The sequence below is a fragment of the Mytilus edulis genome, chromosome 3, assembly GCF_963676685.1.
Source record: "Mytilus edulis chromosome 3, xbMytEdul2.2, whole genome shotgun sequence".
Classification (NCBI taxonomy): domain Eukaryota; kingdom Metazoa; phylum Mollusca; class Bivalvia; order Mytilida; family Mytilidae; genus Mytilus; species Mytilus edulis.
In genome coordinates this window covers 17,436,222-17,464,203 of record NC_092346.1, presented here as the reverse complement: position 1 = coordinate 17,464,203, position 27,982 = coordinate 17,436,222, and the positions used below count along the sequence as shown (strand labels likewise).

Below are 27,982 nucleotides of genomic sequence, written 5' to 3'. Positions count from 1 at the left end.
TTATTTCATTTCAAATATTTATTTTTTTTAGTGATACAATGACTCTCGTTCAAGCCCCTCTTAAAACTCCTATTATCTTGATTTTCATGAGATTTTTCTGAAATAATTCTTGTGTTTGACCTTGGACCATCAAATACCTAACAGTGAACAGACGAAAAACATAAGAAAACATAACCTTGGTGTTATCACTACCTGTAAATAGTAAATTAGAAACGTGAAAAAGGTTAAGTTAATAAAGTTTACAACAAACAGGAAAATTCTAAGAAATTTTAGAAAAACAAGAATTATTACTATAAAAAAACAAACAAATAACTTAAAAAAAAAGCAATTAAAAATGGCTACAATAGCTATTTTGTGTAAAAAAAATATCGTTTGATCAAATTTGATTCAGTCATAAATAAATTATCTTGGAATGCAATCTATACATCAACTTAAACAGGCAGTAAAAAATAAAGAAAGACGGCCATGGAATTTAAATTAAAAATATTTACAACAAAAAATAATCTCAGGGATCATTTCAAAAACTGACAGTTTTTCTTATTATCATGAAGTAGGGATATTTCTAATTTTCAGTTGTTTAGTTTAGAGAAAATTCAGATATTTAATATGTTCATGATGTTTACATCAACATCTTTGCATTTATACACTTTCCATTGGAAAGAGTAGACATGGTTAGCGAAAACACCCTTATGTCCATTTTGAAAAAAACTGTCATATTTTGAAATGGTTCCTAACTAACTAAAGCTACAATCTCAAAACAAAATAAACATTAACAATAATAACTAATTGGACCATTTATTCTCGTCGTTGACGTTTCCTTGCCATTGCTAGGTCACCTTCTGTGCTCCTTTTATGATTTTTGAAATGTACTTGTGATTGTGCTGTAAGTTGAAGTTGTATTGCACTGTAGTTACACTTTTCCGAGGAGAAAATTTTACGCAATGCCAACATTTTATGACTTTTCAGACATAAAGTTACTGGTTCAAAAATAACTTTTTCTTCCATGGGCTCTGGTTCAGGCTCAGGAATGGGACTTTCATGAGAACTGACAGGTATGGGACTATTCGGTGAGACAGGGGTAATAACTCCGTTAGTAAACTGCTGTTCTTTTTTATACATCATCATATCTGATGGACTTTCTGCCTTAAGCATGGCATCAACTGACATACCCATGAAAGGAGATCCGTTGGACTTGGTGCTCAAGAATTCCTGTAAATCGACCCTTGTGTCTGACGACGCTGTTACAACAGATGTTGTACTAACAGCTGTAAAAGGTTCACCATTTCCCAGGAGATACTCAGGATTAAGTATTGAATCACCGCATGCTTGAGCTAATGCCTCGATATTAGGATTAGGTTCTGTGTGCAAATCATCATCAACCTTAGATACCATGGCTTCAATGTCAGACATAGATTTGATTTGAGAATCTTCTGCTTGCCCATTTATTTTGTCTGATTTGTCTTTGTCATGAGTTTTACCTTTCTTTGCTTTAACTTTTTTCTTTTGATTTCTATTTTCATCTTGGATGATTTCTCTCTCTTCTTCCGATTCCTCGTCCGATTCAGATGAAGAGGATGATTCCTCCCCATCCTCACTTATCAGATGAATCAGTTTTCTAACTGTTGGATCAAATTTAGCTAGCGAATTCACCAGCTGTTTGGCCCATGTTATGTGAAGAACAGGTGTTTTGCTGTCCTCTTCCCATTCACATATTCCGTCGTAGAATCTAAGAAAGTCTGCGTAGCAATCAGGATCATACGATATTGATGTTTGGTGAATACGGGAAGCATTTTCACTGGCTACATGCTTCATCATTGTTGGTATTAAATCATTGCCAACTTCTAGAAATTCTTTGTAAATTTCTTCATCTTCTCTATTGTAATTAAAACTGTAAAAAATATCATATATTAATAAGGTGACCATAAGATATAGCATTAAGGAGATGAGGTATGACGACTTATGAGACATCCATTACCCTAGAATAAAAACTTGGGATGTAAACAACTACATATGTAGATGCTATTTTTTTTATAAACTTGTGAAATTGAATTGAAAACTCATAAAAATTTGCCCCATATTTGTTTTTAATAATACATGCAATACCACAATAACAATCCATATATTATTCTAAATGTTAATTATTTCATGCATATTCAGGATTATAGTTTTTTTTTGTGTGCACTCAATATCGAGATTGTTAAACGATCAACAAAAATGCGAGTTAAGGTATTGTGAATACAAAAAATGATATCAAAATTTAAAATGCGACTTTTCATTTTTGCAAAACCTGTCCTGCCATAATTTTTGCAGTAATAAAAACATCCACAATAATATTCCGCCCTGAGCATAACACTGAGTAAACAACAGTATCCACAGTGAGTCACCTGCTTCTTAACAAAATACTTACTTTTTCACTGCATTAGTTGCTTCTGCCCATGCTTTTAATGCTTTTTTATAATTGTGATTTCTGTAATGGTAGCCACCAAGATAGGTATATGGATAAACGTGTTGATTATGGTAATGAACTTTAGATGACTGGATTGATTCCTCAAAAATGTCCACAGGAGGCGGCCTCCCAGGTGTTGGTGAGATCTCTTCTAAGTCGCCCAGATTACCTAAAGCCATTGGGTATCTGTGGAAAAAAATTGACAGGTTTGAATTGCTTTACATTTTTATTTTTTATTGGTGTGCAGAATGGGTTTCTTCATTGTTGAATATTGTACAGTGACCTATAGTTGCAAATATTTTTTTAAGTCTCCAAAATTACATGTATAAAAGCCACTTGGTACCTGTGGAAGGTAGTTGATGGTTATTTTTTTTCCAAATTTGTCATTTTGGGTCCTTTTATAGCTTGCTATGCGGTATGAGTTTCACTCACTGTTGAGTAATATACAGTGTCCTATAGTTGTTAACTTCTTCCTTATTTGGTCACTGGTGTCTCATTGGCAATCCTACCAGATCTTCTTCTTTTCATAAAAATTGTTGCAATATCTGTTGCTATCTATAGTCCTTCAGAAGCATGAAAGATGGTTACAGACATTCAAAGTTGTTTGTTCATAATTTTTTGAAACATATTATTTCTCATGAATTTTACGATAAAACTTGTAGGCAAGTTCTTTTTGGTTTCATTCTATCTACATTTAGAATAAAATTGAATAGAATATAGTGAAAATAATTAAAAAAAATTGACAGTATTTTTTACATCAATAAAAGTTACTTAGGACCAAAGGTTAATGTCTTTTTTTAGGGTATTTTTTTTACATCTAATTTAATATCTATAATCTTTTGCAAAATCCATGTAACAACAGATCAGATTTCAGTTTCCTTTTATAATGAAAATGTCAATTTTTGCCTTCTATTTGATTTGGCATGTTCATAATGAAATGGTTTTTCCAAAAAAAAAAATACACATTATTTACAAAAGTTACATTAAAGAAAAATTGAATGTGTGCTTGATTTTCATTCTGATATTAAAATGTTTCCTTTTTGCTTTTAGATTTTAGGTCTTTCATCACGTTGTTATATTCCTTTTTTCATTTCTTGGGAAATGAAGAGTTTATTATTTTGAAGAAGAGTTTACTCATTGTTCAAGAATCATAGATTTTTATCTTTTGTTTGGTTGCTGTTCCACTGATGATCACCTCCATTTCATTTTCTATTTGAAGTATCATTTTTCGACACATATTGAAGAGTAAACTTACTTTGATAAATGGCCCAAATCATACAACAGCCACAGAAGTTCCTGGAATGATACAACCATTTTTTTAATTAAATATTAATGAAGTACAGTAAAGTTCAGCAATAGTCCTGGTTATAAAAGTTGGTTCTATCCAGGAATTATGTAGGGGACAAAAAAATTGTGTGTTCAAAAGTTTTTGCATGACTATGTCATAACTCGGTTAAAATAACAATGGTATTGGCAAATATTTCCCTTTTAAATCAAAGGAAATCAATATTTTTTCTGTCCTGTGTAATAAAAAGGACAAGCCTATAAAGTTTAATGCTTTCATTTTCCAACAAAGATAAAGAGAAAATTCAGCCCAGTTGGTAAAAGAAAATATATCTTCAGATTTGAAACTATACACTCATTATTATTTGTTTGATGGTGGCCTTCTGCTGTTTTCTGTTCTTTGGTCGGGTTGTTGTCTTTTGGACATATTCCCCATTTCATTATTATTTGTTTGATGGTGGCCTTCTGCTGTTTTCTGCTTTTTGGTCGGGTTGTTGTCTTTTGGACATATTCCCCATTTCATTATTATTTGTTTGATGGTGGCCTTCTGCTGTTTTCTGCTCTTTGGTCGGGTTGTTGTCTTTTGGACATATTCCCCATTTCATTATTATTTGTTCAATGGTTGCCTTCTGCTGTTTTCTGTTCTTTGGTCAGGTTGTTGGTTTTTGGACATATTCCCCATTTCATTATTATTTGATATCAATTTTTGTGGGTTTCATTAATTTTGTTGGTTGTGGTGAACCTCAAATTGAAATGTTCAAAAAATTATAAACAAGTGAAACTGCGAGCTACTGCTCACTGATGATACCCCCGCCGCAAGTGGATAATATTAATAGTGTAAAAATATGAAAGTGTTCAGTAAACAGGAAGTTGTCGAGTGATGAATCTGAAAACGCATCACACAGTATAGCTGACTTATATAAATCCTGAAACCAAATTTCAGAAATCCTTGTATTGTAGTTCCTGATAAAAATGTGACGAAAATTTTCAACTTGGCTATCATGTGTAAAATCATACAAGTGTTCGATAAACAGGAAGTTGTCGAGTGATCAATCTGAAAACGCATCACACGGTATAGTTGACTTAGATAAACCCTGAAACCAAATTTCAGAAATCCTTGTATTGTAGTTCCTGAGAAAAATGCGACGAAAAATATTCATGGGACGGACGGACTGACTGACGGAAGGACAGACAGATTTAAAACAGTATACCCCTCTTTTTTAAAGCAGGGGTATAATAAAACAGTATACCCCCCCTTTTTTAATGCGGGGGTATAATTATAAATAAAATTTTATGCAAGCTTGGATAAAACCATGAAATTAAACATGCATGAAAATGCAAGTTTTCTTTAGTCCAGAAAATTGTTACCCACGAGAATAAATGAATCCACAGCATTAGTTATTTGTTGTTGTTTAAATTGCTATCTGTTATACTGTGGATTATTTATTTGGCGTGTGTACCAATTTTTGTGGATTATGGAAAACTTGGATATTTGAAATTCATTGTTTTGCTGAAGTCTGAATTCAAGCATATAGAAAATTTGTCACTTGTTGAATATTTCATTTTGTGGTTCACATCAACTTCGTACTTTATTTGGCCTTTTAACTTTTTTGGATTCGAGCGTAACTGATGAGTCTTTTGAAGACGAAACGCGCGTCTCGCTTATATACAAAATTTAGTCCTGGTATCTATGATGAGTTTTTTTACAACCACTGGGTCGATGCTACTGCTGGTGGAGTTTTAATTCCCAGAGGGTATCACCAGTCCAGTAGTCGGCACTTTTTGTGCCGACATGAATTATCATTGATACGGCTATATTTTAAAATTAACTGTTTACAAAATATTGAATTTTTGAAAAACCAAGGCTTTTCTACCTCAGGCATAGATTATCTTAGCTGTATTTGGCATAACTTTTAGGAATTTTGGTCCTTAATGCTCTTTAACTTTGTACTTTATTTGGCCTTTTTAACTTTTTTGGATTCCAGCGTCACTGATGAGTCTTTTGTAGACGAAACGTGTGTATGGCGTATATACAAAATTTATTCCTAGTATCTATAATGAGTTTATATACACATGAAATCCACTTTAATATGGTATCTAATGATGAATCCACAGTACCTGTTGTAATGATCCCATCTCCACACTATCCACAGTCAAATTTATGGATGGGTTAATTCCACTAACAATGGCTGCCACTTCCATGTGTCTGTTACATATAACTGGCTGTCCATTTAAATACAACCAACTCTTTTCTACAACACTAGCTGTGATTGGCTGGCCTCTTTTGTCTTCATTTCCTTTCCCTTAAAATAGAAATTTCTTAATAATGTATCTTTCCACATCAGCACATGATTCCAGCACAATGAACCAATGAAAAATACAATTCAATGACAGGTTGAAAAGTAAAACAAGTTGCTGTGCTAAAGTTCTTATTGTTGAACTATAACCTGCAAACTAAAATAATGTTGGTTAAAGTCTTATCTAGTTAATCATGTTAATACAGAATAGGATCAGGTATTGCTATTATCTACATGTATGTTTTCGAAAGGGGCAGTTTATTTATGTTGTTAGAAACACCATATACAAGTAACAAGGTAAATCTTAAATATATTGATTAATCTATAATACTATGGTATTTTGCTAGTGGAGTTGTCAATCCTTTTGAGAGCAGGCCAAACAAAGAATTCATATCAAATTTTGCAAAAGATGCAGCAAAATCATTAAAACTTGACCTATTACCATGCCATGTGACTTCAGCAGTTTCTTTTAAATCTTCACCAAACACAACCCAAGCATGGTCTTCTGATAAAGATAAATGTACGTCATTGTATTCTAATATCTGGAAGGCAGCAACTACTGCAAAAGCCACACCAAAACAGTCAAGCTTGTTCCCTGAAAGAGAAAAAGTCCATACACAGTTTATAAAACATTCAGACACCAAACATGCCAAATGTCAACCATTCTTAAAAAAAATATATTTTATTTATAACCTGTTTTAGTGTTTTATATATTTGCATCACTACCTATAAAGAGATTGTTCACCTTAATCATTAGAAAAGGAGACTACATATATTCTATTGATTCTATTCTACTCTATATATATACCATGTATACATGTGTGTGTGTTTATTGCAAATTGAAATGCATACATTGATGGAAACATAATTGGCAAAATGCACATCTGGTACAAAAAAATGGTTATGGTTGATGTTAGTTGAATGTGTACCTAAATTGAGCATGAACTTGAATAATGACATGAATGAGGGGTACAAGCAGCCTTCAACATGTTCAAGATTAATTTTTTTATAATAAGTAGATTTGTTTATATAAAAATGTCCTGATTTTACACTGAAAACATTAGGAGTCTTGGGATTCTGTTACTCCATACAGATTACTTAAATTCTTAGACCAGTCACATTAGTTAACAGCATTGTATAACTGATATAAACTACCTCTTCATTCGTTTTTGGTGGATAGTTGATTCATTTGGCAATCATATCATGTCTCCATATTTAAATGTTTTACTTCCTCATTAGAATCTGATTCTTAGAAATATGGGTATTAAACAACAATATTAAATATTTTATAAAAGATGTCATATATATGAACAGAATGTATAGTTGGATTTATTTTGTATTTGTGATTGAAGATTGACAACATAATATAGAAGCTGTAAATCATGACCACAACAAAAGGATTACAGTCACTGACAGTCCTGTTTCAAATTTCTTTGGACTGACTTAGATAAATAAAAGCTCATGTAGAGATGTGTAAACTTGTTAATAAGTATACCAGTTAAGAAACTGTAAAGTGATTGGAGATGTGCTCTGTCTTTGAAACTCTTTGATAAACAACACCAAACAACATCAGAGACAATTTTCACAAGTTCTCTGGTAGCAAATTTGTCAGGAAATTTTGTTTTGTCAACGGATCTTTTAATATGCGTCACAAATTTAGTGTACAGTGCTTCAATGGTCGATAATTCAATAACAGGGAAAATGGGCTCCAGCGTGTTGGATTTGTCAGCATCACTAGATACCGCTCGGTTGACAGTCAAAATATTTTCGATTACTCCAAGCACAATTGACATTAATGTTAAGTTAGGTTCATTATCTTTCAGTTCATTTTTAAATAAGTCAATGACATCTTGTATTTTTTGAAGGGGAAAGAATTGTTTTTCGATTTCTCGTAATCCCGCCATCTTGCATTAGGAAAATAATATTTTAACCTTTAAATCTGCATTTTTGCATAATTACATATTTAAGGAGTTTTATTAAAACATTGACCAAAATATTCATGCTTTAATATTATTATTATCTTGATTTAATTGTATTTTTGGTTGTCATTGCTTTGTTTTTAAATAAATTTTTCTGTTTCGTAATAGGTTTAGAGATTAATTATTATGTTTTAGAGAAAATGGCCGACAACGTGCCTGTCGCATCAGCAGCCAACAGCAATGAAGTACAAAATGCCGCACCAGGGGCTGACCAGGCGGTAATTAACTTTGAAATAAATCTATATGTTAATTTATTTCCCCCCAATATTACTTCATGTTTTGAATTTGTGTAAATAACGATGATTCTGATCGAAAGACAAAACAACACACAGCTGAATCTGATGATAATAAATGTGGACGTTTGATACGTCAAGCTTCCCTTTCGACCTTTCCAGAAATTATTTATTTTAACCTGAACAAAGTATTTTTTCTAACTAGTTAATTGGTCCTTCTTTTTTCTGAAGGTATAGCATAATGCCTTTTATAATGACATGATGGTCAGCATACATGATTCAAGATTACAAAAAAATAGTTTTTCATTTTTTTTTGGTGAAAAAAGGGGGGCGGGTCTGAGAAAGATATCCAGGCCTTACAAGAGCCAAAAAGATGTAATCTTGTTAAAAAGTTATCACAATGAATATTCAACTCACAACATGCAGGGAACAATTGTGTACAGTTCTACTAACTTCTAGTAGACAAAAAAATGTGTGTAAAACAAAACCAAAAATAAGCACTATTAGTATTAATAACCATGCATTTTAAACAGATGAAAATTTAAAATTAATATTCAATACACTTAAAAAAAACCTCCCAAAGTTCATGAGTGGAGGGCTACATGTACTTCTATTTTCTTTTTGGAAATATGTGTTAATACATAGTTCGTAAATGATTTAAACATTTACAACTAAGCTAATCATACTTATAACTTCAAGTCATTCTAATTTGTTGTAAATTTTGATTTTATATTATGTGTATACCAATATGTAAATGATGATGACTAATTATCTTTATATATTTTCAACAGAGACCTGGTTTCTTTGGGACTTTGAAGACATTAGTAGTGCGAATGCTATTTATTTATATGATAAGTAGTTTTTTCCGAAGGGGATCAACCCCTACAACAGGAACAGAAGGACAACCTGAGAAACAATACTCACAGAATCTATTTCCAAAGAACTTGCAGATGGTAAATATACGTATTGATATCATAAATAATGTAAAAACATTTAAAATACACATTGAAGTGTTTATATATAAATCACAAAATATTTTTATATATAAATCTCAAAATATTCTTGTCGAGAAAATACTCTGGGAAACAGATCTTGAGCAAATCAGTTATGCAATATAACTAGCATGTACATAAAATGCAATAAAGGTCACTTAATTCAGCTTTGAAAAAGTAAGTTGCCAAGAAGGTCAATGAAAACCATTTTGAAAACGATAATAACATAAATATCTAAAAATACTCTTAATCGGAAAGTCCCAAAGAAGATGGTAAAATCCAAAGCTCAAGCACTTAAAAAAACGGATAACCAAAAGTTTTTGCTGACTTGGAACAGGCATTTTTTATCTAGAAAATGGTGAATTAAACTTTGTTTTATAGCTAGCTTAACCACTCGCGTGTATGACAGTCACTTAAACTGCCATTATATTGACAATGATGTGTTCTTATTGGCTTTACAGTAAGGCCTAAAAAAAAAAGATATGTGTTTCCGGTAACATCATTTTGAAAAATAGGGTCGGTAGGTCGGAATTCTTTTTTTTTTTTTTTTTTTTTTTTTTTGACATCGTAAATGAAATCCGGAAATGTTTTACTGGCTTTCTATGCAAGTAGAAGCAAGAGAGAAAAAATATTATGGCATCTATCAGAAGCCTGTGTCAAAAACGGGGTCGGTTGATACAATTTTTTTTTTTTTTTGAAGATCCAATAAAAAAGTTAGGGTCGGGGCTAAAAAAACAGGGTCGGTCGGGTTACCGGAAACATCGATCTTTTTTTTCTCGGCCTAATGGAAAGAAATGAAAAATTACATTAATACATTTAAACTGAAAACTTGGGAAATGAACAAAAAATATATATATATTAACAAATTGTACAAGCATGCGCATCATCCATTAATGGCATTATCATTTTGACAAATTAAAACAGTTACAATGAACAGGTACTCTTTTTGTCTCTTTGTTAACATTCTATATTTATAATGATTTAAAAGACACAAATATATAATTAGATATCTGATCATTCCAGGACTTATATATGTACTTATCTGAACAAGAAGCCTTCTCAGACTTTGACAATGAAAATGCATTAGTTTGGAAAAAGACAGGTCTGATGTATGGTGATTGGACCAGTGGACCGAATGGAGATGGATCTTATGAAAAATCTATGGAGATAGATACACCAAAGGTAAAAAAAAGATAATTTTTGTGAGGCCTGTGGCGAAAGTTGCAGAAAGTAAAACATTGATGTGTTGCTTTTCTAGCTGTTGTAAATGGTCAACAATTGTTAAATTTTCTGCTTTAGTCCGTTTGATAAGAGCTAATATAATTGATCAATGATGTTTTGTATTAAGTTGCTTTATTATCAATACCTTACAGTTTGGCACCTATTTCAAAGCTCTATCCCTAAGGTGATGGTCAAATGACTGAATAATTTTTGCTGACAGACAACATTAATCCATCTGGGTCAACTATTTTAGAGGTGTTTTATTGATAGGGTTCCAACTAACAAACCCACAAGACCAAATACAGACAAACAAGTTACAATTTACCAGCATCAAAATACTCCCAATTAAAAAATAGTACTTAAGGATAATGGACACACAGTACACTTGCAGACCTAACTTTGAAGAAAACTTATTTATGAGCCGATTTGCAGATGCATTTTAACATTGTTGTAATTCTTTTAGAATTTTATCTTTTGACTGAACTATTTTATTTCAGAGTGTCCAGAACAATGGTTCTATATACCTACATGTATATTTTGTAAAAGAAGGAAAATCTCCGAATCCTAAAGATAAATTAAAATATCTGAAGCGGTATACAGTGTATAATACAAAAAGTAAGTCAATGCAATACTAAAAAATAAGTCAAAATGATTCAGAAAGTAAGTCAACAGACTTGGTATTTTGCAATCAAACTAATAGTGAGGACTAGCAGATTTCCTTGTAGGACCCCTAAGGGGGGAACAAATTGATGAGAACTCAAGGAAACACAAAACAGTAAAGTACTGAAAGTAAATTATTTAAATGTTAGTCAAAATGATACAAATATTTCTTTTGATTCATGTTATTTTTGCATAGTCTATTAACACACATTATTAATCTACAATTTATTGCATATGATTTGTAGTTACATGTAAATGTACATGTATGTCATAGCAGAAGTATATGTTTCCCAAATAATATGTTTTTATTTGTAATTTTAGGATTGAACAAGTTTAAAAAGAGAAAATTTCAGAATACTGTAAACCTGTTGACAGGTGAAACAGACGTTCACCCAGATCTCATAAAGGTAAACCCAAACTGAAGTTTAGAAACATTTGTAATGAGTTTTGAAGGTGCTGAGCTACTGGAGATTGATTAAGAATATAGCCTGGACAAGTATGGAAAATAATCAGTTAAAAAAATCAGTGCAAAATATGAGAATGTAAAACATGGATGTTTTAAACAGTTTAGATGAGAATGATCTTTACCATTTAATGTCAGCAGTTGAAAAATATTTAGGTGTTGAATTCAAGTAGATGTCAATTTAAATATTATTCATGGAATCAGTCATATTAATTATTATTTGTGGAATCACTTGCAATCTATTATTTTGGAGAATTTTTTTGAATAACTGTAAAAGTGCCTGTTGGTTTTGTGGTATTCTAATAGCTGCAATTGAAGGAGATTTTTTAGTTCAAACTGTGGTCTTGTCAAACCTTAAAATTTTATTGACTTCTTAGAGTAGAGTGACATGTTTCCACTCAATCCACTGACAACTGAGCATCCATCATCATCATCATCATCATCATCGTTAGAGTACCATATAAGTTTCAAGTGTTTTATTTTCACATTTCAGAAAGAGAATATGTCTTCCTTTGAGATTTTATCCCACTGGCACCCCAACTTAACTATAAATATGATGGATGATCACACACCATGGGCAAGAGGAAGTCTACCAGCACCACTGGATGAATGTAAGTTGTTCTACAATACCCTTAACTATAAATAATCAGGTATCCCCTCTTATCCCTGTCTTATTCTTCTACTGCATCCCTAGACATAAAAATATAATTGCCAATGAAACAACTCTCCACCAGAGACCAAATGACATAGAAGTTAACAACTAATGGTCACCATACAGCCTTCATAAATGAGTGATGCATTGTCAACTATTAAAGGTCTCCAAATGACAAATGTAAAATGATTTGAAAGAGAAAATTAACAGCCCATTTTATGTCCATAACAATGAACAAACAAAAAAATGTTACAACCAATGAATTACAGGCTCCTAACCTTATTTTGAATACAAACAATTGTTTACAATCTATGCTATACTTGGTGATATATTGTAATATTATTAATTCGTATATTTTAACAAATTTGATTCGTTTAGGGATAGTCGCATGTTAAACTATATTTTCGAAGGTAGAGAGAAAACGGCGGATAGCAAAACGCATATTGACTTGCAAAAAGCATATTGCACGGTTATTTTTAGAATATCTAAAAACCAATATACTTTGTGACGTCATGTAATGAATTCAGGATATTGTCTAACGTTTTGAAACACATGATATCTGTGATCGATTATTTGACCAAAAAAAATCTTCAAATACATAATTAAAGATGTCCAAAAAAAAAAGTAAATGAAATAGTTGTTATTGTCAAGTAGACAATGTAATATCTATACAATTCCAACAAACCATGGATCTCCATGGCCTGTTTAACGATGGCGCCCCGCCATCGTTCAAATGTCTTGCACCACCGTCAAATGACTTGCGCCATCGTTAAATTGTATTCCGCCATAGTTAAATTGTCTTCCTCCATCGTTCAAAACTTCATCGCTTTTGTAGCCCGACGCCATTTTTTTTATCAATTATAATCAAATGCATGTAATTGCATAACCCTTAGGCTTTTTATGTTATAATCCAATACAGTTCTAACGCCTGAGGGATATCCGGATTAAGATCGTTAATCACTTGTACCTGAGCTTGTATACAGGTAGATCAACAAACCAGACAGGAGAATACTATCTGAGGATAGACGATCCATTTGTCGAATTAATCAACTAAGTTTCAGCAAATGATTATGATAATTTAGATTAAGTTAATAAATTAATAATCCAGTTACAAAGAAAACAGTTTAACAAGTCGAACACGTGCTTTATTTTGACTTACGCAATCAGCATCCCCCTTTTCTTAAGAAGTACAAAATAAGACGCAAAACAGTAAATATTATTAGATCGCAAATAACTGAGTACTGCTGTAACGATAATTTAGAATTACTTTAAAAGTTTAAAGTAAAAACTTAAATATTTCCTGGAAATATCGTATTGTAATTCCGAATTCATTTCGTATATTACAATCAAATTGATACATCCGCGTTTCCGGTTGCTATTCAGACTCGAAAGATGCATGTTGTACAGCATCAATTTGCCAGATAAAGTCATTAAAAACCTTTTCATTTGTCAACGTTTGCTTTACAAATCTCTTTAACCTTTTACATAACCCGTACATATCGTTTTGTTGTTGCTGCAAATCAGCCATACCGGTAATGGGTTCTGAATTTGACAGTGTCCATGAAAAATAAGCTCCACATCATATGATTTTTAACTCCCATAACAATTACCAAAAATACAAGAAATCTACATGGGGACCTTCATGACAGCTTTTGGTCATTCTCGACTAAGGGGGGACCATGAAGACTTGTCATTTGAATGGTTAAAAACGGCAATAAATGAAAATATTGATACTTCTAATTCTATAATGAAAATTCAAATAAATATTATTTAAATAAGCAATGAATTAGCATGTTCACCATTCCTTGTATGGAGGGATAAAATACTTCCGATCGCGCTACACTGTACAGCGTGGACACGGTTTGTTATGGTGAAAGATCCTCCATGGTTCAATTTTCATCCATGGAGATCCCTGCAAACCTAATTGACGATTTTGATACAAATATGGTCAGAAATTAATAATATAACAAATATAGCCTTTGTATGAGGTCAATACAAGATATATCGACCCAAAGAAGTATATCGACCTCGGACTTCGTCCTCAGTCAATATACTTCTTTCAGGTCAATATATCCTTGTATCGACCTCATACAAAGGCTATATTTGTATAAGGTAACATTGCTACACTTCTGAGTTCTCACGAAATATCAATTTCAGTTGATTTAGATTTAAAATTATTGAATCAAGGATTTTTAAATAATAAAATAACTGACATTTATTGTTATTTACATTTTTATTAAACAGATGTTGAATTTGTACCCGGTGGAGAATTCTACTATCCTGTCATATATTTCAATGACTACTGGAATTTAAATACAGAATATCAACCATTGAATGATACAGTCAAGTAAGTCATTGAATGAGTTATCTCCCCTTAATCTGGTCACTCATTTCAATCATCATTGAAATTCAAACACAAATTGACTGATTAGTGTATGACATACTAAATATAATTCATTTTAAATGATAGTATTCTTTCCAGGTCTCCTGTTTTGCTGTAAGATATAAAAAAAAATGTTTGAAATGTTGTTTACCATTTATACATTCATTCATTGATTGAACCTAGGGAAGGAACTTTGAAAATGGAGTACCTTAACCACCTTTAGCAATAATTTTAGAATTTCTGTACAGTTTCAGAAAAGTGTTTGACTCTCACCATGCTCACCCATAGTTGAGATTGTAAAGTATATTCCCTTTGTCCAATGTATGATTTTAAGGAACAAACATGAATCTATTATATATTGGTAATGAACATTTTTGAGAGTTTGATTTGTAAAAGTATAACTTCAATTATTTATTGTATATATTTTTTTGTCATTTTAGAAAGTTGAATTTGACCTTGACTTATTCTCCCATCTCTCTGCTAAGATGGCAGATGTATGCTGCACAGAACATGAGGAGTAAGTGGTACTCCATGTTAGGAGCAGATTTCATGGAAGACTCTGATAATGATCAAGACTCCTTAAAGGTGCGAGTTAGCTATTAATCGATAGATTGTATTTGATACCTAGTATGGAAACATTGGTACTGCATTTCTGATACTTCAAGTTTGAATTTAATGTTGAAAGTTCAGTATTTCTAGCCTGGTGCATGTGTAGTGTAACGTTCAGTTAGACGTCACGATTTTTGCATAATGTCTAAGATTTTAAAACGCTATTTTAGTTATTTTCCTCTTTAAATATGTGTACGAAAATTATACCAATCGAAAGAGAATCATTTGTAGATTAATTTCATCTGTTTTTTTATTCAACATTTGTACATTAACACTTACCCTCCGAATGTTAAAACTCGGCGACGTTTCCGATATTTATACGCGTTATGATAGTTGGACAGCGTAAATTTAGAGCGATCTTGAGTTCTGACTAAATTTGCCACCTTCGCCCGTTTGTTTACACATTTAAAATTAACATAAAATGAAAGCGCGTATTTTAAGCTTTATTTTCGTATAACTTTCTTGAAGATATTATAGCTGTATCAAAATTTTTAATTTAAAAAACAATTTCGTTTAAAATTTTCAATATTAATTTTATAAAAGTAATTGATAAAAGTTATACGTGTAAAAAATTCAAAACTAGCTCTTTCCAAACAGTAACTAGTCAAAAGATGCGAAACTAAAGCGATACTGACTTTACTTCGTTGAAAAAAGGTCACGACCTTCAAAATTTTCTGAAAGTCGATAACGTTCCAGATAAAAATGAATTCGATTTCTGTAGCCGCAGCGCAAATAAATGGCGTGTTTAAATCAGTAGAAGACGCGTGTAAACGTGAAAACTTAGGTAATTTAGCGCAGTAATATACGGATAAATGTTTCTTTGCTAAAATAAAGAACTTACGGATAACGGTAACATGAATGAACTACGTGAACTATTGATAAACAATACGAAAATCAAGTTTCACTTTCGATTTTACGCAATCCTCCTATTATGAAGAACTTATATAAAATAAATATAGTTTCCTAACATCAAATAAACTAGATATTTGTAATGAAACTTGAATAATTATTCGAAAAAAAAACTTCCCACACTGTCGCATAAATTCAAGAAAAAAAGTGATCTAATTTTTATATAATAATGAAATAAAAGGCAATAGAGGGGGATGCATTTTTTTTCAATAAATGTAGGTTCCTTTTCATTGTTTTTCAGATAAGTATAATGCTTTCCTGATAAGATATTTAAAATAAAAAAACGATTTCTGCTTGATAAAGATATTCGAGAGAGAAAAATGAAATTTAAAGACAATTTAATATCCCAGCAAGAGGGGTAGGGGATTTTTTTTTCACAAAAATGTAGATTACTTTTTTTTTATTTTTCAGACATAAATTATGCGTTCGTGATTCAGTTACGAGATATTCTTCGGTACGAACAACAAAATATACAAGAAAAGTTACCGAGTCTTCTTAAGAAAGTAAACTCAAGAGTAAAGATACCAAGTAAAATAAGTGATTTGATAAGGAAGATAGAAAACAAGTTTGATAAAGCAAATACAGAAGAATTAAAAGAAAAAGTTTTAAGAGAAGTTCTATTGTTGTCAGAAGATTCAACCGTCATAGGAATTCATTGTTCAAAATTCAGAATTTTTTCAAATAATTTGTATAATTTTGTTTGTGGTCAAGTCACGAATGGTGTTGTATATGAACTTGAAAAGTTTCGTAGCTCAAATAATTACTTTCACAGAATTAACAAAGTGGGTTCATCATATAGTGGGGCTTAAAAGCGAAACTTTTTCAGAACATGCCATGCGTTACTCCGTTAAATCTTTATTAAAGAATCGTTTAGATATGAGTAGAAAGGGCTATAGCTTTTCGGAACAGTTTTTGAATGAAACATATACATACCCAAAAATGGGTACTAATAAAGCAAGCTCTACAGACAACTTGGCAGAGGGTTGTGAAAATCCTAAGTGTTCGAAACAGAAATTAAAAACAATAAAGTGCTGTCAACAAATTCAAAATTTAAATTACCAACTTCAACATGAAAAAGAAGAAGTTGAAGAAGAACTTACACAAGAATATAAGGAAAATCAGCAATTATCTGATCAACTAAATAAAATCATAAAAGATAAAACAATATCAGACAAAGAACTTTCAGACTTGAAACAAAAATATGAAACTGTTATTAACAAACTTCAAAAGTATAATACTAGGAACATTAACAAAAAAATTCAGAGAAGAGACACTAAATTAGAGACAATAAACAAAACTTTAACAAATGAAAAAGAAAAATCTTCCTTTATGGAAGAAAGCATAACACAAAGTGAAAAAGAAATCTTAGTCTTAAAAGAGGATAAAAGAAATTTACAAAAAAGAATATCATATCTTAAGTCAAAACCAGAACTTTTTGAAAATAAACAGAATGAAAATATTTCTAAATTGCGCGATGAAAACAAGGAACTTCAAGAATCGAATGCCATCCTACAGGAAATAATTGAAGAATGCACAAAAATACCTATTTTTAAAACGAGAAAAGATGGGTCGCGAGAGTTTTGTGATGAAATGAAAAAAACATATATGGAATTAATATCATTAGGTGTAAGCTGTAACATGTGCAGCAATGTAATTAAATCAGTCATAAAAAATATGACTGGTCAAGAACTGAATGATATGCCAGAAGTTACATTTGCTAAAAGAATGGCTCTGCAAGCTAATTTGATGGCAAAATTTCAATTGGCAGATACTATTTTAAGCAAGGACTCTGCAAACACGTTGCAGTTTGATGGCACAAGCAAGTGGGGGGAACATTTTTTTACTTTTGACATAACAACTTCAGAAAAAACATATTCAGCAAGTTTGATGGACTTAGCAACAGAAAACAGTGCAACACAATTAAATGCAACAAAAGCATTGTTTAACGAATTAGGTGAAATTTATGTATCATTGACTAATGAAAAAAATCCTGAAATATTAACAAAAGTCATTAGCAAAATGGTAAAAACTATTCATAATACTATGAGCGATAGAGGTCCAACAAACAAACCGTATGTTAAGCTATTTGAAGAATGGCGTAAATCATTATTACCCAAAGCTTTAGAAAACTGGGAAACTTTAAATGAAGAATGTCAGCAATCAATTATAGATATTCATGATTTTTATTGTGGTTTACATTTACTAACAAATTTTGCTGATTATTCTAACAAATCGTTGAAAAAATTTGAAGAAATTAGTACAGCAGAAAAAATTGGTATGAAAACTTTGTCACAATTTAGTAATTGGGGTACAAGGAGTGAGTCTGCTGCGCAAAGATTAATATGCTCGTGTTGTAACTTATTGCAAATACATGGTTGTGAAACTGCCGGTAGGCCACAGCAATTTAATGCCTATTTATTTGAAAATGGTTTAAAAAATTATCTTGTACCTTTCCGTGGGAATAGGTTTAACATTTTATTTCAAAATGCAAGAGCAGTATATGGTCATTTGACACATATCCAAGATTTTATTGAAATGTATGGTACTGGTAACAATCTGTTACTATCTGTGAATGCTGACATTGAATCCAAAATTGCCCTTGCTGGTGTTAGAGCTCTTGGTTTAGTTGATGTCCATATCAATCGTCCACTATGGAAACTTCTTGATTGTAATGATGTATCTATAACTGACATGTCACAATATTACCAAAAGTTACATGATAGTATTTCAAATTTAGTACAAGATTCTTCTCCGATGTTTGATGAAAATTATCAAATGTTTGAAAATTACCCTCCCGAAAAAGATTTGTTTGGTTTCTTTGCTTTACATGCTGTGGAAGAAAATAATGAAGAATTGGATGTTTTAACAACACAGGCTTTAGAACTTATATTGGCCAGTATTTTAAGCGTTATTAAAAGGCAGTTAGTCGATCATTTAACTGGAGGGAAGCATTCTGATCCCAGTGAGGATTTGATGCTGATTAGTCAATCTGTTCCTAAAACAAACCAATCAAATGAATCAAATTTTGGTCAGTTAGACAGAATTAAAAGATTCAAACCTAATGCAACCACAGCTCATATTGAAGGAATGGTTTTATATGTTAATAATAAAACTTCTGATTGGCTTGACACGCAATGTAATGAGGCTGATATTATGCAAAAGGTATCTAAATTGTTGCCAAAATTTATAGAAAAGTGGCGACAAAGATCCAAAGATATAAAAAAAAAAAGAATTGAAATGTTACAAATAAGAGCCGATGAAATCAAAAGAAAGAAAATGAAAAAAATTGCAGAAAAACAAAAGATAATAGATAACATATTAAGATATGGACAGTGCAAAACTGAAGCGGATGTAAAGAAACTTCTATCAAAATTTAAAACTTCTCATTTAAAATTAGTTGCTTTAAAATTTCAGTTAAAGTATTATAAATGTGTTTTAAGTTTTGAAGGAAATAATGTGTTTTACAAATTTTCATCTGAAGGAAAGGCATTTAGTGTAGAAATGTTAAAAAACAATCTTATCAAAATTATTCAAAAATATTCTTCTAATATACATATTGGTGTAGAAATTGACTTAGATGTCCCTAGGAAAGAAGAACATTTAAGACCATTAACAGAAAGAAATGAATTATTAAAGTCGGAAAAGGACAATTTAAAAAATGTCAGGGTTGTAAAAAAACCAAGCGCAGTTTTAAGCAAAAACGGTCTACATAATTCCAACAAAACAAGGAAACGTAAGCTTGAAAATGAAAAGGAAGAAACTTCAGCGGTTAAACATGTTAAAAAACATAAGAGAAGCCATGATGTAAAAATCAATACAAATATGACTTTTATTAGTAATTATAAAGATTTTAAAGTAAATCAGTGGATTGCTGTCGCAGGTCTTTCAGATTGGTATATAGGTCAGGTTGAAGACATTTTATCAGAAGAAACTGCAACTGTAAACTTTATGGAAAGATCTAATACAAATACATGTACATTTAAGTGGTGTTCACCACCAGCAGTGGAAACTACTTTTATTAAAACTGTAATTCATTTTGATTTTGATAATGAAATTGGACCAAATGATTCTTCTCTTCGATCATGGAAGCTGGAAAAAAAATGTTTGCAATCAATCACTACCAAATATAGAAATTACTGCTCTAGTTCTAACTAAATGTGAAAGGTTTTTTTTTGTTGATAGTGTTGTGAAGTTCTTCTTACTTACAGGTCTTATTTATTATTAATTATTAATAAATATGTGGTAATTCAATTTTCTGATTTTATATGCATTTTTTTTTTGAGGTAATTTGCATTGAAAAGAATATTTGAAAAAAGGTGACAATTGACAGTACATGCATAATCACAAAAACAAATATATACTAACCAACTACATGTACATGTGTTTTGAGAATATACTTTAACAATGTTAAATGAAAAGAAAAACTCAAAAAGTCATTATAAACCAAAAAAAATTAAGGATGATATATATTTGCAAATGAGACAACCATCCACCATCTACCAGAGTCAGTGACCGAGATTTATCCGCATACTGATACAGCCTTCAACAATAAGTAAACTCAATACTACAATAATTGTATCAATAAATGTCACTCAGTCAGTGTTTCTTATATTCAAGCTGTTCAGATTCATTAAAGATGTATGAAGATTTGGTCGTAACAACTTGATATTTTTTTTAATTTTTTTTACAATTTCAGAATTTATACTGTTGCTATGGAAACAAAAATACATATATTATTATATTTTAAGCATTTTTAACTCTAAAATTGTCATAAAAATAAACCTCATCTTTTGTAGTTACAGAAAAGTTTCAACATTTTGAATTTTTATCATTTGAGAAGAAATTTTCACGAAAAATACGAAATAATGCTTTCTGTTGCCATGGTAACTGAAAATTTTATAATCAAATATCAGAAAACAACAGCAAAAATTGAACCCCTAAACTTGTTTTATCAATAAACTAACAATTCCTATAAAAAAGCTGACTTATGTAGATACTAATGCAAGTAAAAAGCCCTCAAAGCAGTTATTTTCATTTTTTTCTGTTTCGTTACCATGGTAACTATGGATTTTTTTTTCAATTTCCAACACACAAAAAATTCAATTCTTATACTCATTTAAGGTTCTTATATTTCTTTATATGTATTTAAAATTTTACATCAAAAGGTTGAGGCATTAAAAAGTTCTGTTATTTTCATTATTTGATTTTTGCTTTTTTAACTGTTTTCGGTGCCATATTACTGTATTAAAGTTATCATAGAAACGGTCTAAAAATATAACATATTCAACACATTCAAAATGTCGTACCTCAAAAACTATACATCCAATCTCCATGAAATAAAATGTAGTTTCTTTCTTTTTAAAAGATCTTTCAAATGCATAAAAGATAACTTAAATATGACTAATGAAATATTTGGCTGCACCAGGCTAGTATTTCTCAGATGCATTATTATCTGAAAGTAAGTTAAAAGGTCAAACATGACTTGATTTTTTTCTATTTCTACTCAGTACAGCCTAAAGAAAAGACTTGAATTTGTCTGGCTGTTAATTTTAGCATTTACAAAGTAATTTCTGTTGTCATAAGACTCAAAACAACACGAACAATGACTGATAAACTGTTTATTGGCATATATATTTAGTAAATAGCATGAACCATGTGACGTTCTTTCAGCTTACCTTTATCTTATTCATATACACTTTACGAAATAGATTTCAGAGATTTTTTTTTTCTTTCCAGACTGCCATTATAGAGACTAATCCTTATTTGTTAGCTATGACCATCATTGTGTCAATTGTTCACAGTGTGTTTGAATTCTTGGCTTTTAAGAATGGTAAGAAACAGAATGTTACTTTTAAAAGTTTACTTTAAATTTTGAAAGGTACTTTTAAAAGTTTACTTTAAATTTTGAAAGGTACTTTGGATGTAAAGTTGCTATGTCAACAAAAGGCAACAAAACAAATTCTCATGGATATAGTCATTGAAAATAAAAAAATATATAATAACCAAAAACAAAGAATCAATTGATAATTAGCTTTAGATGGAAAGAAACAAGGTCTGCTTTGAAGCCTCTCAGGGTGTATCACATAATCAGAAATTGTTAATATAATCACATACCTGGTATAAATCATTTATTATTTTTTAAACAAGATAATAAAAATAATAAAAAAAACAGTCCTAATTTATCATATAGTTATGCAAATATTTGGTCTGTTAATCAAATAATTACTATTAAAACAGCAAAAACATCACATAATAAAAAAAAAACCATGAGGATCTTTGACCTAGAAGGTGAGCTGACAAATTATGGTTACAAGGAAGAGAAAAAAAAATAAAAAGAAGGAGAGTAAATTGCTATCTCTGTCTGCTGTCAAATATTTCCATTATTTACGAGCACAAAAGCTTAGAACAATAGTATTTAAAAACATTTTAATCACATCAGAAAACATATTACACAGTGAAACTGTGAAAATAAAAGTGATAAATACCAGTTAAGTTGGTGTGATCAACAACACAAAAATTAACACAATGTACAAAAAATGATTAGCACAATGTATTGACAGTTGTTATTGATTATGAATGGCTGGCATGTTAATGGTATTATATGATTTATATGGCCTTTATTTAACATCTATACATTTATAATTTAAATCCTATTGTAAAATTTCATTTCAAATTTTTCTTAATATTAAGATATAATCACAAAAACATAAAGAAAAGTACTGTAAATTTAGAAATAATTGTGAGGTTTTGATAATATGACTCGCATCAGGTATCTGAAACATAATTTGTATACAGATTTTCCTGAATCTTAAAAGTTTGTCTCACATTTTTGTCAATTTTTCCAAAAATGGAAATAATGAATGTGAGCAATAATTTCTAATGAACTGTAACAAAAAAAGGTTGAAAATTTAAAGACATCTTTCTTCCTTTTTAGATATCCAGTTTTGGAGGAACAGAAAGTCATTAGAGGGTCTATCGGTCAGATCTGTCTTTTTCAACGTCTTCCAATCAATCATTGTTGTATTATATGTCCAGGATAACGAAACAAACATGATGGTTCGCATCAGTATCTTCATCGGTCTAATTATAGAAATCTGGAAAATACAGAAAGTTATAACAATAAAGGTGGGTTACTATGGAAACAAATATAAATGTCTCCATTTTGTTTTCATATGTCAATCCTGGTGGGCAAAGGAACAGTCAATGCCACTATTGATCAGGTTGATGAAATTCAATTCTTCTTTCTCAGTAACTGCCTGTCAATTATTGGGGTAAAAGATTAGAACTGTTTGATCCCTGGCACCGATTTCAGCATTGTAAAATTTGTGTTTCCAGAAACTAGGAAGTATAGAAGATACATATGAAATCTTCTTTTGAAATCATATCAACTTTTCCTGAAAGTCAGAATTTCAAGATTGAGTAAAGAGCTATCATGAATCGAAGATATTTCCTGTATACTTGGATTATATAAATTTCGTAAGGGCTATTCCAGAAAAAATGTATGGGGGGGTTGGAAGGCAGTTTTTGTCAGCACCCGCCACCAAGACAATTGTAATTGAGAATTATAGTGCATTATAGTGTGAAAATTGCTCTGATACCTATCACCCATGTATTATTAATATAATGTGCCTTCCAACCCCCCCATACATTTTTTTCTGGAATAGCCCTAACTATTTTTGTCTCTTTTACTTCTAATGTTAATTTAACGTGATTATAGTGTTTGATCAAATTATGTAGGATAGTTCCCATTCCTTATTTAAACCGACTTTCTCTTTCCTATACACCTTATTGCTAATCCTGGCTGACCTGGCCGCTTGAACTTTTGACGCATACAACAATCACTTTTCCAGTGTGGCGTCAGATATTTTATTTTATGACGTCAAAATTTTACCGAAACTTGTGTGATATCCAGTAATGGTGGACAAATAGCAATAAGGTGCATTATGATCCAAAAGATAAATGGTCTCCTGTTTAAACATCTAAATAAACATTTAAAAAAATTCTGTATTTTTATTGTTTTTTTCTATTTTCAGCTTGATCGTGAAAATCCATTATTTGGAATAATACCAAGGCCCACTTTTGAAGATAAATCTACATATACACAATCTCATACAAAAGAATATGATATGGTAAGATAACTGTCATGACTATAGATTATTCCTAAGATCATTTCAGATTATTGGTAGTCCCTATTTTCTGATCGGCTTTTCCCATAATGAATTTAAAAATTATAGAATAACTACGGTTTCAACTTCTTCAAGTGAAGTGGACCTTTGTTTGTATAGTTCTTGCATTTCCTTATGATCCGTTTATGAATTTTGGTCATATAGATCCTAAAGTATTCAGACATTTTTGGATTGCAAATTTTTTGGTTTCAAGCATGCATTCAAGGTAACAGTAAATAAAAAAATGAGACAACCATCCAGCCAAGTCACAATTTATGAAAAGTAAACAATTATAGGGCTAGGTAGTATGAAAAAATTAAGTACATATGAACCTAAACTATAAGTGCAAAACGTTTTGTGCTAGAAGAGAACTGTTTTGTTTACACACTAGAACAACTTGTCATGTTACAAATTTCAATGTTTAAAATTAGTATTTACTGCTTATCAGCGAAATATCCTGCATTAAGGAGCATTAGCAATGACTGGTCAATTCAAAGTCAGAAAATAATTTGTCTGCTTAAGGTGAAATGTCTTTAATCTAACTGCTACCTTCTGAACTAGCATTTAAAAAATCCAACTCAGTGTGACCATCTAGTACAAAGCAGGGTTTATTTTCATAATATAGTAACATGTTCTCATCTTGAATATACATTCAAATTGCAGTTGGGCATCTATCATTATCACCATTAATGCCATATGTTTTGAGTTAATGGGTTATATTTCTGTTTCAGATGGCATTTAAATATTTATCATGGGCGTTATTCCCATTGTTAGGTGGTTATGCTGTGTATTCCTTATTATATTTAGAACATAAAGGCTGGTACTCGTGGGTACTCAATATGTTATATGGATTTTTATTAACATTTGGTAAGTACATATATATATTAAGAACATGAAATTGGTCTATTCTAAACAATTAGAAAGTTTGTTATCAGTTTTGTTTAAACAACTGGAGCTCAGATAAAACAAGTCAGTAATTTATATAGATTTTATATTTTTTAAGTTTTATTTTAAATCTAATAGTTATCACTGGATTGGTGTTATTTAAAACTTAGTTCTTACAATGCAGTGTTCTCTCTAGAAAATTCCAATGGCATGCTGGGATAAAAGGACATTTTCAAATTAGATTGTTATTACTAAAAAATAATCTGCATGCTGAAATTCGCTACCACTATTCCTTGCTGGTAGGATAGAAATTAAAAATATGCATCATCTGTCTGATTCTTAAATGCCTTAAGCTGATTATGCATTAATTATTTGCCACTAGATAATAAGTATTAAGAAATAATTCTTATATGATATGCATATTAGGGAATATGTTGTTATGATTGGTCGAGAAGACTTCTGGTATTTTTTGATAGATGACCAAACTTCTTTTCATAACCAATGTAAACAAGATGACGGCGTTGATAATACCCAAGTTAACAAAATAATTTTTCACTGCACGTAATCATTAAACGAAATAGTAAACACAAAAACATTCATTTGAATGATAATAAGAGTTTTTGCAGTTTATCTTCAAATTATCGGATAGCAAATTTCATTGATTACATATTTTTGCGTTAACCAACAAATACATTTACATGACTTATGCGCCAGGCCTGTTCAATGACATAAATATACCATTTACTTGTGATAAAGGTAACGAGTGTGGAAAAATACATGCCCTATTTCCAATTTTAAAGAATTATAAGGATTAAATGCCTTTTCAAAGGAATTTATTGGTGTATAAAAGTGACCAATTCACTCACAAACAAATGAAAGTCTATGATATGTTTGTGAGTGACTTGGTCCAGTTTATACACCAAAAAATTCCTTAAAAAAGGTATTTAATCCTATAACGTCATCATTGTTGTTCTACATACACATTGAGATATTCATATGTTAGTTCCTAATTCCAATAAATAAACATATTAAGCATAGACAAAATAAAATTCACATATATATATGTTCAATTTACATATAATAAACATATATGTTATTATTCTTTTTATCGAAAACAGAAAACAACAGTGCCATACACAAATACAAAATTTCTTCTACTAATATATTGCAACTCTGATCATGCTATCATGATGCTTTAATTTCCAATGCTAATACAGATACTAACTTGGTGTATGAACTTATTATGAGAAATTATGTTGCAGCCAAATAACTTGAGTGTGTAGGTTCAAATTTTGGTTAGCCATGTTGAACCATGAAGTCATTATAAGGTTAGGTATACCACCCTCCTTTTAGAGTAGAATATTATGACAGAGAACCAATGATGACTTCATGGTTCAGCTACATGTATTAAGCAAGGTAACAAGAGATTTTGTTTGACCTACACACTCAAGTTACTTGGCTATAAAACGGTTCCTCAGACTATGTTAATGATATATTGGGGTCCAGAATGTTGGTATTGGCTTTATAAAAATATGTAGTCTGACCCTAATATGATAACAAATATATTTTCACATTGGTGATTGTTTTCTTCAGGTTTTATAATGATGACTCCACAGTTATTTATAAACTACAAGTTGAAGTCAGTAGCCCATCTTCCGTGGAGAATGATGACATACAAAGCTCTCAACACATTTATAGATGATATATTTGCTTTTGTGATAAAGATGCCAATGCTTTATCGTATAGGTTGTTTTAGAGATGGTAAGTTTGTTTATTATATTTCATACTGAAATTTCTGATTTTTTTAATGTTTTTTTCCAAGTATTGTACGAAATAGAACTCGCATATAAAAAATTAGGGTAGTTATTACATGTATTTTGAGTGCAGTCTTTCCTCAAATCTGTGTTTTGTGTACCAAAAATAGTTTTTGAGTTTCATTTTCTATAAATTGCTCCATCTTGCTTTCTTCTGGTACCTTTGCATCTTTAACATATATCACTGGTATCTTGGTAATAGACGGCTTTTAAATATTCCTAACATATAACGAGCAGAAATTCATGGTTATTGGGCTTCTGAGAGAGCTTTGGGATAGTAAATTTAGTTAAAATGTAATATCTTTTATTTATAAGATTTAAAAGAGGTGTACTAGGCTATTTCAAATTGATTCTTTAAGTTAACAAACATTTACACTAGATATGAAAATGCAATGCTTTGTTTGTAACATTATTAGTTATTTGTTTCTATGCCTAAAGGTCCTTGCTGGCTTGTGAGTTTTCTAGTTCAGGTTTATGCTGTACGTGTAGTTGGACAAAACCTTCAATATAAGTATTTATCTTTTTCAGACATTGTATTTTTCATTTTCCTGTATCAGCGTTACATTTATCGTATAGACCCTAAAAGAGTGAACGAATTTGGAACCAGTCAGGACATGTTAGACCCGAACGGTGACATCATGCCTGAACAATCAGAAGCCATAGAATCAAGTCCATCAGAAGCCATAGAATCCAGCCAATCAGAAGTCAAAGAGCCAAGCCAAACAGAAGAAGAGAAAACAGAACAGGAGGACAGTAATGGAGAAGCACACCCTCCAAAATCAGCAGACGATAAGAAAAATGATTGAATAATTTTATATTTTAACATTTTAATACTGTAGTCAGAAATCCTCCGAACAAAAGGACACAAGAATGGATTGTTGCAATATGTGATGTTGTGATATTATACCTTTTGTAGAGTAAAGATGCTTTAAATATTTGGGTCTTATTTGTTGCATTACATAAGAATTCTTATTGTCTCTTTCATTGGTT

General features: G+C 30.9%; 2 protein-coding genes across 2 annotated transcripts; one reads left to right on the top strand and one right to left on the bottom strand.

The window, feature by feature from the left end:
* Positions 1–17: 17 nt before the first annotated feature.
* On the bottom strand, positions 18–7,968 carry LOC139515921 (menin-like). Its single transcript, XM_071305684.1, has 6 exons — positions 7,523–7,968; positions 6,470–6,622; positions 5,849–6,033; positions 3,702–3,742; positions 2,408–2,632; positions 18–1,888 (listed from the first exon to the last, which is right to left on the bottom strand). The coding sequence occupies exons 1-6, from the start codon at positions 7,929–7,931 to the stop codon at positions 796–798; spliced, it is 2,106 nt and encodes a 701-aa protein (XP_071161785.1). The 5' UTR covers positions 7,932–7,968; the 3' UTR covers positions 18–795.
* LOC139515922 (putative lipid scramblase CLPTM1) lies at positions 7,675–27,927 on the top strand. Its single transcript, XM_071305685.1, has 14 exons — positions 7,675–8,224; positions 9,031–9,192; positions 10,255–10,413; positions 10,950–11,067; positions 11,434–11,519; positions 12,069–12,186; positions 14,472–14,574; positions 15,051–15,195; positions 21,865–21,958; positions 23,063–23,253; positions 24,162–24,257; positions 25,025–25,160; positions 26,772–26,939; positions 27,521–27,927. The coding sequence occupies exons 1-14, from the start codon at positions 8,147–8,149 to the stop codon at positions 27,796–27,798; spliced, it is 1,932 nt and encodes a 643-aa protein (XP_071161786.1). The 5' UTR covers positions 7,675–8,146; the 3' UTR covers positions 27,799–27,927.
* The last annotated feature ends 55 nt before the right edge of the window (positions 27,928–27,982 follow it).

Bases quoted from the DNA above. Each gene is read 5' to 3' on its own strand.
- LOC139515921 (XM_071305684.1), bottom strand. From the start codon at position 7,931: ATGGCGGGATTACGAGAAATCGAAAAACAATTCTTTCCCCTTCAAAAA. The intron at 6,623-7,522 runs GTATACTTATTA...TTTCTCTTTCAG, and splicing joins ACTTTACAGTTTCTTAACTG to GGAACAAGCTTGACTGTTTT. The intron at 2,633-3,701 runs GTAAGTTTACTC...TTTTTTCCACAG, and splicing joins GATTTGGGCCATTTATCAAA to ATACCCAATGGCTTTAGGTA.
- LOC139515922 (XM_071305685.1), top strand. From the start codon at position 8,147: ATGGCCGACAACGTGCCTGTCGCATCAGCAGCCAACAGCAATGAAGTA. The intron at 12,187-14,471 runs GTAAGTTGTTCT...TTTATTAAACAG, and splicing joins ACCAGCACCACTGGATGAAT to ATGTTGAATTTGTACCCGGT. The intron at 25,161-26,771 runs GTAAGTACATAT...TGTTTTCTTCAG, and splicing joins TGGATTTTTATTAACATTTG to GTTTTATAATGATGACTCCA.